The sequence below is a fragment of the Micromys minutus genome (genome assembly GCF_963924665.1).
Source record: "Micromys minutus genome assembly, chromosome: 10".
Taxonomy (NCBI): Eukaryota; Metazoa; Chordata; class Mammalia; order Rodentia; family Muridae; genus Micromys; species Micromys minutus.
In genome coordinates this window covers 34,415,333-34,431,958 of record NC_137979.1, presented here as the reverse complement: position 1 = coordinate 34,431,958, position 16,626 = coordinate 34,415,333, and the positions used below count along the sequence as shown (strand labels likewise).

Here is a 16,626-nt window from a genome sequence, read left to right as displayed (position 1 = left end):
TTGACAACATAAAGCCTGTTTCTTAAAAATAAAAATAAAAGTACTGACAAAAATGTATTGTATAATTTTATGCAAAAATGCTTAAAATCTGTACATTTATCTTTGTTTTGTAAAATAAAGTTGTAAAATTTAAAAAAAAATAAAATAAAAATAAAACAAAGAGTTTAGGGTATGATGATTTGGTAAAGGTTGGCATCTGGGGCTGGAGAGATGGCATGTCCCTTAAGGTGTTCTGTTCTTGTAGGGAGCAAGCTGTCAGGTGGTCTGTAACTCCCGCTCCAGAGGACCTGACACCCTCTTCTGGCCTCCATTGGGACCTGTACTCAAATGCATGTGTCACACACAGACATAAAAGTTTTTTAAAAATTGATATCTAGCACTTAATTTTTTTTTTTTATCAGAAGTGGTAGATGGTCAATGCCTGTAATCCCTTCACTTTGGAGGTAGAAGTGGGCAGGTGAGGAGTTGAAGGTTGTAGTTGGAGACTAGCCTGGGCTACATGTGACTCTGTCTCAAAAACAGCAAAAGGAATAAGCTTCAGGCAGGGCGTTTCTTTAACCTGTCAGCTTTCTTCATGACTTCAGGTATCTGTTAGAGCAGAGGAAAGTGCTGTTGAGTTACAGAAGATGATAGCACACAGTACGTTTCTTCATCCCCTTCCAAGGCCTTTGTCCCACATTCCCTGGGCAATCACAGGAAACAATAGGTTGCTCTGACTTCAGAGAGGCAGGATTTAGGGCAACCTGGAACAAAGGTATCTTCAGTCTTAGGGCTTTGGAGAATTTATTGTACCCTTTGCCTTCATGGTTCAGAACAAAAGCAGGCCTGCTTGCAGCGGTTTGACTTTTCCTTGGTATCTCACAGCTAGACACAGAGCTTAAATCCCAAATTGGAATTCCTCCAACTTGTTAAGAAAAAAAGTGGAACTTGCAGAGAAGTTGAAAGACCTGGGTAGTGACTGCCTGTGTGCTGCTGCTGAGGTGGGACAATCGTTGGCCTGGTTTCTTTTCCCTGTGGCAAAATGGGCTCTGTAAAACTTTAATAAAACTTCTAGTTATAAGTTGCTCTTCTGTGGGGCCATCACTGCCTAGCGCTTGAAGCAGTGGGTCTGGAGGTGGGAACACTCTGCTGTAATGGCTCTTGTTTTTATGTGTGCAGTAAACTCAGCCCACTTCCACGTGTTTGTCAACGCAGTTGGTCTTCAGCCATTCATAGTTTTAAACTTATGTTTGTTTTCTGTATGTTCCAGATGATCCGTCTGATAAGCCTCCTTGCAGAGGCTGTTCCTCCTACCTCATGGAACCTTACATTAAGTGTGCTGAATGTGGGCCTCCTCCTTTCTTCCTGTGTTTGCAGGTAATTCCCTGAGGAGAGGGTGTCTCTCCTGGTTTGTTTTGTGGATGCAGTAACTTAGAGTAGCTTGGCAGCTTAGGACCACCCTGCATGATTTCTCTCTTCCTACGGATAGTCTTCCCTGCAGACTTTACCGGGGAGGTTGGGAACAGACAGGTGAGACAGACAGCTGTTCCACAGAGCCACTCAGTTTAACCACCTTCTCCAGTAAACTGGAAGATTTCAATCACAGGAGTCAGAGCTAGCAGGTTGTTTCTTTTGACCTCACTGTTTAACTTGTTAGAGTTGTTTTTGTATAGATGACAAGGGAACAAAGTGTTTTGTGGCCTATATTAGGAGTACTACTGGGTAGGTGTGTCAGGTATTGCTTTGAGTACCTCACTTGAGTCAGCCCTAAATCATCACTGCAGCGCTGAGAAGTAAGTAAATAACTCCATTTTACAGACGAAACTCAGGCAAAGTCTAAGTAATTTGCTTGTTGGGGTTATTGGGTCTTAGCCAGTCTAAGACACTTGATTATAAGAAGCATTCCAGACATAGCAGAGATGCTCAGTGGGTAAATATCTGCTGTGCAAGCGTGGGGACCTGAGTTTGAATTCCCAGCATCTGTGTAAAACCCGGCCATGGTAGCATTTGCCTGAAGCCCCATGCTGGGGAGGGTGTAGAGTAGGTAGGGGAAGCTTGAGGGTTTGTTAGCCAGCCAGACTAGCTGAATGACAAACTCCAGGTTCAGTGAGAGACCCTGTCTCAAAAAGTAAAGCAGAGAGTGATAGAGGAATATTCCCAGTAGTGGCCTTTGTGAGGATGTGCATAGTTGAGTGCACCTACAACACATGTGCACACACACAACTTTCAGTTTTAGATCTATTACAATGTAACAAAAGTGATTCTCTTCAGTTATAAGAATCCCAGAACTCAGAGGCAGATACAGGCAGATCTCTGAGTTCAAGGCTAGCTTGCTGTACAGAGAGCCAGGACAGCCAAGGCTACACAGACATATTCTGTCTAGAAAAACCAAAAATTTTTTAAAAATTAAAAAGATTATATACTGGGCATGGGACTTTGGGAGAATGGACAAGAGGAGGGAAGATGAAGCCAGCCTGGACTACATAGCAAAATTCTTTCCAGTAGACCAAAAACAAGAAAAAAAAACCCAAAACAATGGCCTTAAGACTGGAGAGATGGCTCAGAGGTTAAGAGCATTGACTGCTCTTCCAGAGGTCCTGAGTTCAGTTCCCAACAACCACATGGTAGCTCACAACCATCTGTAATGAGACCTGATGCCCTCTTCTGGTGTGTCTGAAGACAGCTACAGTGTACTTATATATAATAAATAAATCTTAAAATGACAACGACAAAAAAGACTGCAGTATGTCCATCAGGTTGCTAGTGGCAGTAGAGGCCTGTAATTTCAGAACTTGGAAAGTGGAGACCAGAAGAGGATTTCAAGGCCAGACTAGACTACTTGAAGTATATGAGTTCTTGCCTCAAATAAGACAAAAAAAAAAAAAAAAAAAAAAAAAAAAACAGAGCATCTTCAAACCATCTTTTGTCTTATTTTTTAGTTTGTTTATTTTTTTCTTGTCTCAAGTTTATTTGTAAAAACAGCACAGGACACTGGTCATCTGAAGTAGTGTGTAGGTGGGTGTCACAGCAGTCCATCTGTCTTCACGCTGGCAGGGGCCTTTTCTTTGGAGCCTTCACAGGGAACTCGGCATATTTGGAAGTCTGAGCTTGAGCTTTGGCCTCTGTCTTGGTTTGAACCTTGGGCTTTGGTTGGCGGAGCCTATGGCCCTTGGCCATGTAGCTTCGAATCCTCTTCCCAAGCTTGGGGTGAGTGATGAAAGCCAGATGTCTGAGTTTGCTGCTGGGGCCCTTGGGTAGCTTGGGCTTGATGGCCTTAGGCCCTTACTGCCTTTGTATTATTGGCCTGTACCTTCTTCAGGCCTTTCTTGTTGTGCTTCTTGGCAAAGCCCATGTTCCCCAGAAACTTGGGTCCACAGCTTTAAGAAATTGGTATCTTTGTGACCATGGTTTCTTGATGCCATTTCTGTGCCATTTTCGGGACTGGTGTATGTGGCGTGGTTCTTGGACTTGGCCATGTCTGCAGGGGAACTTGTGGCTCCTGCAGCACCTGGGACTAGAAGAAAAAGAGCTACTTTTGGTGTTTTAAGACAGGGTCTCTACAGAGCCCTAGCTGTCCTGGAACTCACTGTGTATGCAGACCAGTCTGGCCTCAAACTTGCAAAGATCTTCCTGCTTCTGCCTCCCAAGTGTTGGGATTAAAGGCATAGACTACTATGCCTGGCTTTTTTCATTTTTAAGACTTATTTGTTTGTTTGTGTGTTTAATGTATGTAAGTTCAATGTAGCATCTGATTCCATTACAGATGGTTGTGAGCCACCATGTAGTTGCGGGAATTGAATTCCCTTTGAAAGGGCAGTCAAATGCTGTTAACTGCTGAGCCCCCTTATTTTTATTTTTATAGGCATGGTCTCTTGTAGCCTAGCACACCTAAAACTGGCTGTGTAGCTGAGTGAGGATGACCTTTGATTCTTGATTCTTCTAGCTTTACCTTCCAAGTTGAATCTGGTGCTGTGTGTGCTTAGTAAGCTCTCTACCAACTGAGCCTTGTCCCCAGCCCTAAAAATACTTTTTAAAAGTAGCTTTTAGTAATTTAACTTTTTTTTTTCCACAGTGTTTCACTAGAGGATTTGAGTACAAGAAACATCAGAGTGATCATACTTACGAAATAATGGTAATGATGACATTGATGGAAACTTTGATTCCTTTTTCAAGTATTTAGACTGAGAACTAAGTTTCTGTCTCCATGTATCTCTATCTTTTTCTCTTCTAAATTTGATAATTATTTAATAGCTGTTTTAGTTCTTTGTAACCTATTAAAATATTTAAATATAAAAATGGCTGGAGAGATGGATTAGCAGTTAAGAACACTGGTTGTTCTTCCAGACGACCTGGGTTCAATTCCCAACACCCACATGGTAGCTCACATCTCTCTGTTACTCCAGTTCCAGAGGATCTGATACCCTTATACAGACACACAGGCAAAATACCAACACATATAAAGTTAAAAAAAAAAAGCCCACTATAATAAATAAGCAAGCAAGCCTGTTATAATAAGTAAGCAAATAAATAAAAACAGTAGCTTAACATAGCTGGGTGATGTGGCTTCTGTCTGTAATCCCAGCATTTAAGAGGGTTGCCATGAGTTCAAGGCGAGTAAGGGAAGTAGTGTGAGAAGACACTGTGTGGTGGTTTATGTGAGAATGGCCCCAGGCATTTGAGTACCTCCTCTCCATTTGGTAGCTATTTGGGAAGTAACTTCTGTTGCTGGGATGAAACAGCATGGCCAAGGCAGCTTATACAAGGAAGGGTTTATTTGGGGTTCTAGTTTCAGAGGGATCAGAGTCCACCCATCATTTTGGGGAACAGGCCTGGCACAGCAGTAGCAGCTGAGACTCATATCCTGGGCCACAAATGGGAAGCAGAGAGATGGGAATGACAGGAGACTTTTGAAACCTTATGCCTACCTCCAAGTGACAAACCTCTTCCAACAAAAGCCATGCCTCTTATTCCTTGACAAACAGCAACCAAATAGGGGTCAAGAATTCAGGTGTCTGAGATTTAAGGGACTCATTTTTATTTAAACTACCATACCCTGTCTCAAAAACCAACAAATAATAGGACTGGAAGGATGGCCTGTCAGTTTTGAGCACCAGCTATTCTTGAGGACTGAAATTCAGTTCCCAGCACTGATTCGGGACAACACAGTTCCCTATACTGCAGCTCTAGGGAAACCTGAAACCCACTTCTGGACTCCATAGACACCTCACTTGTGCACAGAAGTGTGTGTACACATGCACGAATATACACCATCGTTAAAAATAAAATAAATCTTTTTTAAAAGTCAGAGAAGATAAGAAAAAGAATTTGAAGAGACAAACTGGTCAATAGACCAGAAAAGACTTGACTGATTTGAGTAATGGCATTGCCACCTTTAAAGAAAGAGTGCTGTCACTCTTACAGCCCTGGCCAGTTGGATAAGCCAACGAGAATAATCAGGTGTGCTTGACAGACCTATGTACTTCGTTAAATTGGTTACGTATGTGGACTGGAGAGATGGCTCAGCTGTTAAGAGCACTGGTTGCTTTTCTAGAGGTCCTGAGTTCAAGTTCCAGCCACATGGTGGCTCACAACCATCTGTAATGAGATCTGATGCCCTCTTTTGGCACACAGGCGTAATATGCAGATAGAGCACTCATACATTAATGTTTAAAAAAAGGAAAAAAAATTGTTTTGTTTGAATCCTGGGGAATCTAGCCGAGTGGCAGAGCCCCGCCCTAGTGTGCACCAGATTTTGGATTTGACTTCTGGCACTTCAGGCGAATTCTGTTTTCAGAGCACTTAAAGCAACTAAAATAAGTATTCGTCAGACCCTGGTATAATTTTTCTATTAGTAGTAATTTCATAGTATAGGTTAATCATTCAACACTGTATTAGTTTTCTACAGTTGCTGTTATAAATTATGAAAAACTAAGTGGCTTAAGACAGCACATATTTATTCTTGCACAATTCTGCAGGTCAGCAGAGCAGTGGGCTTACTGGTTTGTGGCAGGTCTTGAGAGGCTGAAAGAGAGGTGTTTGGCCAACCTGGGCTTTTATCTTGACTCCTGGGGGAGAATTATTTTTGGCTTATTCGGGTCATTGGCAGAATTGACTGAGACTGAAGGATTGGTGCCTCTGTTTCTTTACAGGCTAGCTGGCTGTTGGCCAGAGTTTGTTCTTGGTGTTTAGAGGCTGCCCTGACTCCTGGCCCCCTTTTACCATCTCCAGAGCCACTGACACTGGGAGTCCTTGAGGCCTGCTGATGAAGTGCTTGAGCCTTTGACCTACTGTTTTATCCCGCTTACTCTCACTCTTCTGCCTTCCTTTTGGCTGCATGTATGTGTGTGCACCACATGGTGCCTGGTGCTCTTGGAGGTCAGAAGATAATGTCGAGCCCTCTGGATAGTTGTGAACCACGATAATACGATTCTGGGAATCAAACCCAGGTCCTCTGGAAGATAGCCAGAGTGGTATTCATTTATGGTGCTTATTTATTTAATGTAAGTGCACTGTAGCTGTCTTTAGACACACCAGAAGAGGGCATCAGATCCCATTATAGATGGTTGTGAGCCACCATGTGGTTACTGGGAATTGAACTCAGGACCTCTGGAAGAACAGTCAGCATTCTTACCCACTGAGCCATCTCTCCAGCCCCCAGTATAGTGTTCTTAACTACTAAACCATTTCTCCAGCTCCTCTCTCATACTTTTAAGGACTTGAATTATTTCATTGGGCTCACCTAAGATAAACCAGACTTGTTTCTCTACTGTGCTAGTTGGTAGTAATTTTAATTCCATCTGCAGAGTGTTTAATTTTAAATGATTTTACCTGCAGTACCTAGTGCTTGGTTAAAGAACAGACAGAACTTTTAGAAGAAAAATATGTGTAGAATTCTGCCTACTGTGTAATTCACAGCACATTTATGTGTGTTTTATAAAAGATTAGAAAGAAGCTGGACATGGTAGTGTATGTCTTTAATCCCAGCGCTTAGGAGCCTGGTTTATATATTGAGCTCTTAAGCTAGAGTCCTAGGTTCCATCCTCACATAAAACCAAACAATACATAGAAAGGACCTGGGAGTACTTAGGAAATTAAGCCAGAATGATCAGTAGTCAAAGGTCTTTCTCATTTTCTACATGGGAAACTAGAGGCTAGCTAGGGCTACAGAAGACCTTGTTTTAAAAGCAAAGTAAAACACAATAATTCAGAAAGAAAAGTGACATGAATTTGACCATTTGTTGGCTCCTGCTAGTGTACCTGTGCTTTTAATACTGGGAGTCATGTTCTGGACTTTAATGAATTAGTCAACAAAAAAACAACTTAAGAGTTTCCGTAACACTTTCCAGTCTCTCCTTTCAAAAAAACTGTTTATTTTTATTTCTTTTTAAATTATGTGCCAGTGTGTATGCTTGCGTGTGGGCATGTGCATGTGAGTTCAGGTGCCAGCTGAGGCTGGAGACGTCTGACCATTTGGAGCTAAAGTTGTGAGGCACTTGAAGTGGGTTCTGGGAACCAAACTCAGGTCCTCTGGAAGTGCTCCTAATCCCTGAGTCATTTCTCCAGCCTGCAGTCTCTTTTTAATTTTTAAGGGTCTCATGTAGCTCAGGCTGACCTCAAACTTGTTATGTAGCCAAAGATGGCCTTGAATCCTGGATCTTCCTACCTCTACCTCCAAGGGTTTACTTACTCTTAAATCTTATATTCATTAATTGGAACACTAACCTGGAACGTTTCCACTTTTGCCAGTTGCACATGAAGGGTTGGAAAAATACTGTTCGTTTCACCAAAGTCACTATATCTTCAGAAAATTGATTCACCTTTTCAAATCCACATAAGAACCTCTAGACTCAAATTTTGTTATTTATTTTTATGGTGCAGGGTTTGGATCATATGCTACTGCTGAGCTACGTCTCCAAATTTATTCATTTGGAATGGTAAAATAACCCCTTATGAGATAATTATGTAGTTGGGTAGTTTGTAGTCATGGCCAGCCACTGGAGGAAAGCTGACTGTGAGCTCTCCTTAGCTATTCCGGGTGCCACGTCTTCCACACAATGCTAAAAACAGCTTCACTTTAGCCAAGTCCACTTGGTTCTTATTACATCATCCTTTCTCACATGTTCACTACCCATACAAATACCTTTCATCTGAACTTAGGGGCACCTCTGGTGACTTCTGATACTCTCTAGCTTTTATTCACCGATCTTCGCTATTCCAACAGATCTTTCCTTCTGTAGAAGTGATGACCAGCTTTTGGCTTTCTACTCTCCAAGCCTCTAAGTCTCGATTCTTGGCAGCATGAAGCATCTGGTAGCTTTAAATGGTTTCAGTGCCTTTCTCATCTCACAACGCTGCATTCTCTGGAGTTACTCATTCTGTGGTGGGTGGTGCATTAATAGATTTCTGAATTCTGTAGCTATTTTTGTCTTATAACTCTTAGGACATTGAGCAAGAGATGGCAGCTCCTCAACCACACCCTTTATAACAGTAATTCTTAACTCTATTACCAGGAGCTTCACAGAACTAGATTTCTAGGTCCCATTGTTAGAGATTCAGACCCAAGTTTGGGTCAAGGGTCTGAACCTGAAGGAGGAGGAGGAGGAGGAAGACGACAACAAAGATGAAGAAGATGCCTACACACACACACACACTTTTAAGTTCAGTGTTATTCAGAGAAGCCTTTTTTTCCTTCTATAATGTGGAAAATTTGTATTAGAATATAAGTTGGTAAGAGGTAATCAGTGTTCTAAAATGACAGGCCTTTTGCTAATGTGTGACTTTTCATGCTTAACATATCTTTATGGTGCTTGCCAGGTTGAATGTAGTTGGTATGACGTTAATCTATTCGTGGACTCTGAAATTTCTCTCAGATCTCATACATAATAAGCTCATATGATAGACTTAGATCAAAGTGTGTTGCTCATTAGTACTGTGACTTAACTAATAGGACAGATTTTATCAATAGAAGCTACGACAAGTTGTATTGCCTATGTAATTGGAAAAGCTCTTATATTATTTTTTTGTTTTACTTTTATCATAAAAATTTCAGACATACATGAAAGCGAATAGTGCTTAGTTCTGCTTAGTTCTTTATTTTATAGTTGCAATCTGAAAACTTTGTGGCTTAAACTAGAAACTGCTTTTTTACCTCTTGCAATTGCTGTGGCTCAGGAACTCAGATGAGGCCCAGAGCAGCTGGTCCTCAGTTCTGCAATCCTCGGCTTGTGAGTCCCAAGTGCCTTTTCATAGTCCTCTGGCACCTCATTACGAGGGCTTCATTTTACTCTTCCTGATTGACAGTCAGCCCAGTACCTGATGGTCTGCGTTGTCTCCAGGCCACTGCCCTTCATGAAGCCTCTCCACGCAGTCCCCACCACTACCACAGCTTGTTTACTTGGTGGCTTAATATAAAAAGAGAAGCTACTAAGCTTTAAGTCACTGGCCCAGCCATGTTCAGTGAGGAAACTGGGTTTATCAGAAGGAACATTGGAACCAGCTATCTCATAGAGTAATTTTCACTCTTCTGTCACCAGCTTTTGTTTTCTAAGATTTATTTTTTTATGTTATATGTATGGGTATTTTGCATGTGTGTCTGTGCACAGAGGCCAGAGGGCATGGGGTTTTCTGGAACTGGAGTTGCAGTGGTTGTGAACTGCCATGTGCATGCTGGAACTCAAACCTGGGCCAGTGCTTACCACTGAGCCATCTGTCCATCTCTTGAGTAATACCAGTCCTCTTACATGTTCTTCGGTCACTTTGCATTACTAAGCAATATCCATCTCCTTTTTATGGACCCCTTGCACTTTGCCAGATAGGGAGCTCTTATGAGTAAAACTGTTATAAGCATTTTTCGATATTGCTTTCTGTATTGATATATTTTCATTCTTCCTGAGTAAATAACCCAGGTAGAATGAGTAGAATGTATTGTTGAACTTTCAAAGAAATGACTAGAACATCTTTCCACATGGTTGTTTATGTTACACTTGTTGATTGTTTTACATACTCGCTAACATTTGGCGTTATCATCTTATATGTTTTGGTGGGTATTACATAGTGTTTTGTTTACCATTTTCTGAGACAGTCTCACTATGAAACCCAGGATGGCCTCAAACTCATAGTGATCCTCTTGCCTCAGTCTTCAAGTGCTAAGATTATAGGCATGCACTGCTGTACACACCACCTTTGATTTGTTTGTTCTTTTTTAATTTTTATTTTTAATTGTGTTTATGTACATGTGTGTCCACAGAGGCTAGAGTTATCAGATACCCCTAGAGTTGGGATTACAGTACTTGAGAGCTTCCCAACGTGGATGATAGAAACCGACCTCCGGACCTCTGCAATAGCACTAGAATGTTTTAAACTGAGTCATTTCTCAGCCCCTGATCTCTTCTTGAGTTAAAAACTTTATTATTGATTTATTTTCCAGGTGGAGTCCCTCTGTATCCTTGGCTACCCTAGATTGGTGCACTGGCTTAGACTGTGTTCTATCCTGAAGCCTCTGCTTTCTAATTGCTGGGATCACAGGCATTTGCTGCCATACCCACTTGATATTATTCTGTTTGCTTGTTTGAGAAAAGGTCTGTCTCCCTTACTATATAGCTCTGCCTGGCCAGGATCTTTCTGTGTAAACTGTCCTCTGACTTATGGCAAGCATCCTGTCTTTGCTTTCTTAGTTCTGGAATTATAGCTGTGTGCCTCACTCTCAGCCAGTTTGTTGAGATACACATAAAGTCCACACATCTTCATTCTTCCTCTTGCTTGCCTTTTGTATACCTTTTCTATGTAGTTCTTTTTTCTCTTGTTTTTTGAGACAGGATCTCTCTTTGTAGCCTTGGCTGTATGTATAGTCCTGGCTTCCTCTCTAGACCAGGCTGACCTAGAATTTACAGAGATCCACCTGCCTCTGCCCCACAAGTGCTAGAATTGAAGATGTGTACCACCGTGCCTGACTTTTTTTTTTTTTTTAAATGTAGACACACCAGAAGAGGGCATCAGATCACATTGTAGATGGTTGAGAGCCACCATGTGGTTTTTTGGGAATTGAACTCGGGACCTTTGGAAGAGTAGTCGGTGCTAAGTGTGTGTGTGTGTGTGTGTGTGTGTGTGTGTGTGTGTGTGTGTGTGTGTGTGCGCGCGCGAGAGCGCGAGCTTGTGCACATGTGAATCAGGTGCCTGTGGAGGCTAAAGGTGTTAGATCTCCTTGAGCTGGAATTACACATAGTTCTTAGCTACCTGACATAGGTGCTAGAAATCAAAGTCTGGTTCTCTAGAAGAGCAGTGTGCACTCCTGACTGATGAACCAATAAATATTATTACCCATAATGACTATGTAACACATCCCGAAACATTTATTCTTTTCAGAAAAAAAAAATTAAGTGTAGCTATGTTTTACTGGAGAATGTCCTAGCTGATAGATGCAGGGAGGGAAGAAGTAGAAAATAATAATGCATCTTAGGGAAAATAATGTATCTGATGATGACAGTCTTTGTGTGGAGGGGCATGGTGTACGTTCACACATGTGCATAGTGGTATACATATATGTGTGCACCTATGTATAAAGGCCAGAACTTGAGATCAGGTGTCTCCCTGCAAGACTTTCCCCCTTTGTCTTTGAGACAGAGTATCTCACAGAACCTGAAGCCAATGATCCTGCTCCTTCTCATTGGGATTACAGATGTGCACTGCCACACGTGGTACCATCTTTGTAAACCATGTACTATCTATAGTTGGAACTCCTGCATGCCATTCTTATCCTGTTCCTAACCAAATCTGTTTTTCTCCTTAGACCTCAGACTTCCCTGTTCTTGATCCCAGCTGGACAGCTCAAGAAGAAATGGCACTTTTAGAAGCTGTAATGGACTGTGGCTTTGGAAATTGGTAAGAATTTAGTACTGAGTGTTTCTATTCATAAAAGGAGAGAGCTTAGAAACCAAAAAGCTGCGCGGCTTCCCTGGTGACCAAGGACTTAGAAACAAGTTCTCATCCATGTAACATGTCTTCTGGCCTGAAACAGCCCGGAGCATACAGTGCTTAGTTTCACATCCGAGCAGTTCTCAGAGATTACTTTGGTTACATCAATTCCAAGATTGTTCTTCCTGAGTTGTGGAGAAGTATAGGTTACTAATTACTGCTCCCTTCTAGTTTTATAAATCGTTTTCTGGACAATAGGCTCTAGATTCATTTCAGTGAATCAAACTTGAGGAGGATAGTCATAGCTAGCCTGAGGTTGAAATTTCACAGCTTTCTTAACCAAGTTCTGTCTTTAGCTTTCAAACCACCTTACTTGAACTTGATATTAAACGGGATTTAATATTATTGCCCTAGGATGCAACACTACTTTTAAAATTTAAATGTGTGTGTCGGGGCTTAGGGTGGGTTTGCTTACCTGTGTGTGTTAGCTAGAGATTGATACCAAATGCCTTCCTCTCGTTTGCCCTTCTTCAGGTTTGGTTTTTGTTTGTTTGGTTGGTTTTTGTTTTTGAGACAGTGTCTCACCGAATCTGGAGGTTGTGGTTTCAGCCTGTTTGGGCTGGCCTACAAATCCCCAGTATCTACCTATATCTGTCTCCAAAGCCAGGAGTTCAGATGCAGACCACATGCCTGGCTTTTATATGCATGATGGATGTAAACTCGCTCCCAGATTTTGCATTTTAGGAACACTCGTGCTGCTGATAATTTTGTTTTATGCAGACAGCAGAGATGTTAAAAATATTTTCTCATGAAGCATCTGAAGCCTGGGGACTTAAAATCTTTCTCGTTTGATGTAACTTCTTGGTGAAGGACCCTCTGCTGGATCTTCCCTGATTGCTAGCACTCATCCTCCTTTCTGGTGTTATTAGGTGTGCCACCCTAATGGTCAAGAGAAGAACCAGAGTTCAGCTCATATGTTGTTTCCATTCATTCTTTTAGCACGTACGCATCCTAAAACTATGCTGTGGAGAATACAAAAGATGGTAAAAACTGGTCACTGGTGAATGGCTTACTAATCAGTCATCTTTGCCTAAGGTTTAATTTTTCTCTGAAGTGAGCTAGTCTTCCTCATCTTCTTTCCCTCTTAGCAAAGACTAGGAAAGTCTGTTACTGATTGGGGAAGGTAGCTCAGTATTAGAGCTTTTGCTTAGTATGTGTGAGGTGCTGGGTTCAGTCCCCCTAACCGCACCAAAGAATCCAGTTGCTTCTTCATCCAGTGTGGATAACGCTCTGTGCTGGGTGGTAAGAGAACAGGAGTGTAGGTTCTTGCCCTCGTGTAGCCTGTTTGCCTAGTAAGGGAATCAAATTCTCTACAGTTGACTGACATACACAGTAGCATAGTCATGTCTTAGGGGAAGGATTGTGTATGAGTGAGCTTGAGGGGGGACTAAACATTCACCTCTGCCTCTGCATCACCTGGGGTAGGGAGAAGTTAGAAGCCTCGGTATATTTTGGATTTGTCTTTTTTAGCAAGTTAAATTTTCTCTTTGGGTCTCTCTCTCTCTCTGTCTCTCTCTCTCTCTCTTATCCTGTGAAATTGAAATAAGAATATACTACAAGGCTAACACCAAGGGATCTCAGATCCTGGCTGAATGTTTGAGCTCAGTACCATGCACATTCATAGAAACTCTAGTGAAGAAATATATGCCCGTGACACTTGTTTTGTATCACATCAAAGATAGAATTAGATTTATGTACATTTTTAGACAGGGTCTGAGTGTAGCCCTGCCTGGTTGGCCTCAGATGTAAGAGATCCACATGACTGCCCTCCAAGTGCTGGGATTTAGGGTGTGTATCATCATGCCTTGCTTGTCTATTTTGCATGTTCCAGATGCTTTCTGTTGGCATTGATGATCTCTTAAGATTTTTAAATATTTGTTTATTTACATATTTATTAAATTTATGTGCATGTGTGTGTATCTATATGAACGCTTGTCACTGGTGTTCACATGCCAAGGAGGTCAGAAAAGGGAGCTATAGGCAGTCATTTATGAGCCACCGAAAGAAATACTGAAATTGCTGAGCCGGCTCTCCTGCTGTCTTAGGGTTGTACTCCATGGCCAAGGCAACTCTTAAAAAGACAACATTAAATTGGAACTGGCTTATAGGTTCAGAGATTCAGTCCATTATCTACGTGGAAGCATGGCAGTATTCAGGCAGGCATGGCAAAGAGAATTGCTAAGAGTTCTACCTCTTCATCTGAAGGCTGCTGGAAGACTGGCTCTCACATGGTTAGGAGGAGGGTTTCATTGCCCACCCCAACAGTGGCACACTTCCTCCAACAAGGCCACATGTCCCAGTGGTGCTACTCTCTAGGCCAAGCATATTCAAACCACCACACCCTTAAAAATGTTTGTTAACTCACCTTTTTATTATTTATGTACATGAGCACATGCACATGAAGGTCAAAGGACAACTTGCAAGAATCACTTCTCTCCACCTTTTGGAGTGTGGACTTTTTTCTTTTAGAAAGTTCTGTGTAGTTCTGGCTGTTCTGGAACTTGGTATATAGACCAGGCTGGCCTTGATTTCAAACATCTCTAGCCTCCACCTCCCAGGTTCTAAGGTTAAAGGATAAGCTACCACACCGGCTCTCTTTTTTTCAAAAACATTGTCTTACTCTATATAACCCTGGCTGATCTGGAACCCTAGTGGATCATGCTGGCTTCAAACTCATAGAGCATGCCTGCTACTACCTCCTTAGTGTTGATATTATAGGTCACCATGTCTGGCTCCAAGGTGACTTTCTATTTATAGCCATTCTTTCTCTGACCTACCTCAGGGAAATAGATAGATGATGGTGATGATTATGATTGAAACAGGGTTTCAAGTATCCATCTCAGGCGGCCTTTGAACTCAATATGTAGCCAGTGATCACCTTGAATTCCTGGCCCTTCTGCCTCTGCCTCCTGAGTGATGGGATTATAGGTGTGTACCTCCATGCCTGGGCTTCATGTATTCTAAGCAGAAGCACTTAACCAACTGAGTTACCTACCCAGCCCAGAAATGTATGACTATTTACAGTCATCTTCTTTCCAGTGGGAAGGAAAGGTTCTTTTACTGCTTCTCTATCCCAAAGTAGTAGAATTGGGGACATCTGTGGTATATCTGTCTCACTGGTTTGCTGGCATCTACGTAAGGTATCAAATTACTGATATTGTGTTGATTTGACTACAAATGTGGAATGAACAAACCAAGTTTTCAGTGGTATGTGTAAGTAAGAAAGCTCCTCTCTTTCTACATTTTCCTAGGCAGGATGTGGCTAATCAAATGTGCACCAAAACCAAGGAGGAGTGTGAGAAGCACTACATGAAGCATTTCATCAATAACCCTCTGTTTGCATCCACCCTGTTAAACCTGAAGCAAGCTGAGGCAGCCAAAACTGCCGACACGGCCATTCCATTTCACTGTGAGTACCTGCCTATTTGGGTAAGAGGTAATCAGTCCATCTGTGGGCTGTCCATAGCCAATAGAAAGAGATTTGATCTTTCTATCGTTGAGCTGTAGCCTCCTCTGCATCTCTTGAAATATGTTAGTTAACATTAATGATTGCTTCTGTAAGGTTATACATCTGTCTGGGCTGTAACTTGTTAAAAAGCCTAATCATTCATTTGGATCATTGATAATCAGATGCAGGACTTGCTTACCAGGATTCAGTATTGCCTCTGTGTTAAGTCCAAGAAGTCCTTTTTCTTTGAATTCACTTGGTTAGGGCAGTGAAAGCAACCTTTTTAAATCTTAGGTGCCTTGGAGATCACTAGGTCTTTTAATATAGGGTAACCAAAACCTGATGAGTTAACAAACTACTGTCTTCCATGAATGGCCCAGAGCACAAGTAGCATACATAAATGCTTTCTCACTGGCCTCCCTTTCCTCACTTCTCAGAAACAACGTCGTAGCTGACTCCTCGGAGGTTGCAATACCTCCTGTGTGTGTAGTGCTTGGATATTAGCTCCAGTCCATGAGGTCATGCTTGTTCCTAACAGCAACCCAGTGAAATAAATATAACAGATGCTTTTGTGTTACACAGAGCTAGGACACTAAGACTTTTTAAAGGTTGAACAATTTGTACCAGGTTGTAAAACTGGTTGTTTATTTGGACAGGCTGGTCTCAGATTCAGAGATCGGCCTGTCTCTGCCTCCCATGTGTTGGTGGTGGTGTTTTATTTTTGTGCTGAAAGAGTTTTTCAAACTCATAGAACTGTTGGCTGGCACTGGGACACAGTTTGATTGACTTCCAAATCCAGGATGTTTGACTACTCAGGTCGATGAGATTTGTACATTGGTATTGGTGCTAAGGATCAAAGAAACGGAAGCTGACGGGATATTGGGTTCTACAACAATACTAAAGGATCTGTGTATTTGTTTTCTTTTACTTTTTATTCATTTTGGGAAAACAAAAATCAGAAGACCAGGCTACAAGATGGCTCAGCAGGTAAAGGTACCTGCAACTAAGCCTGATAACCTAAACTCAATCCCTGGGACCCTTCACATGCACACCATTGCATATGCCTGCCCACACAAATACATGCATCAGATGTTGTCGATAGAGGATTCCTTCAGGCTTTGTTTCCTTCATCAGAAAATCAACTGGGATAGGTGGGCATGGTGGCACATGACTGTAAAGTAACCCCATGATGGCCACTTGGGAAGCTGCGGCATGGGGATTGTGAGTTT

The 16,626-nt window shown here is 41.9% G+C and overlaps 1 protein-coding gene across 2 annotated transcripts in view; it reads left to right on the top strand.

The window, feature by feature from the left end:
- TADA2A (transcriptional adaptor 2A) overlaps window positions 1-16,626 on the top strand; it is a 47,863-nt gene that overhangs the window by 6,284 nt on the left and 24,953 nt on the right. For both annotated transcript variants that reach the window (XM_080923071.1, XM_080923070.1), the window contains exons 3-6: window positions 1,250-1,356; window positions 4,052-4,111; window positions 11,765-11,856; window positions 15,201-15,358. In XM_080923071.1, the coding sequence (XP_080779197.1) occupies window positions 1,250-1,356; window positions 4,052-4,111; window positions 11,765-11,856; window positions 15,201-15,358 (417 nt within the window). The remainder of the gene's footprint in view (window positions 1-1,249; window positions 1,357-4,051; window positions 4,112-11,764; window positions 11,857-15,200; window positions 15,359-16,626) is intronic.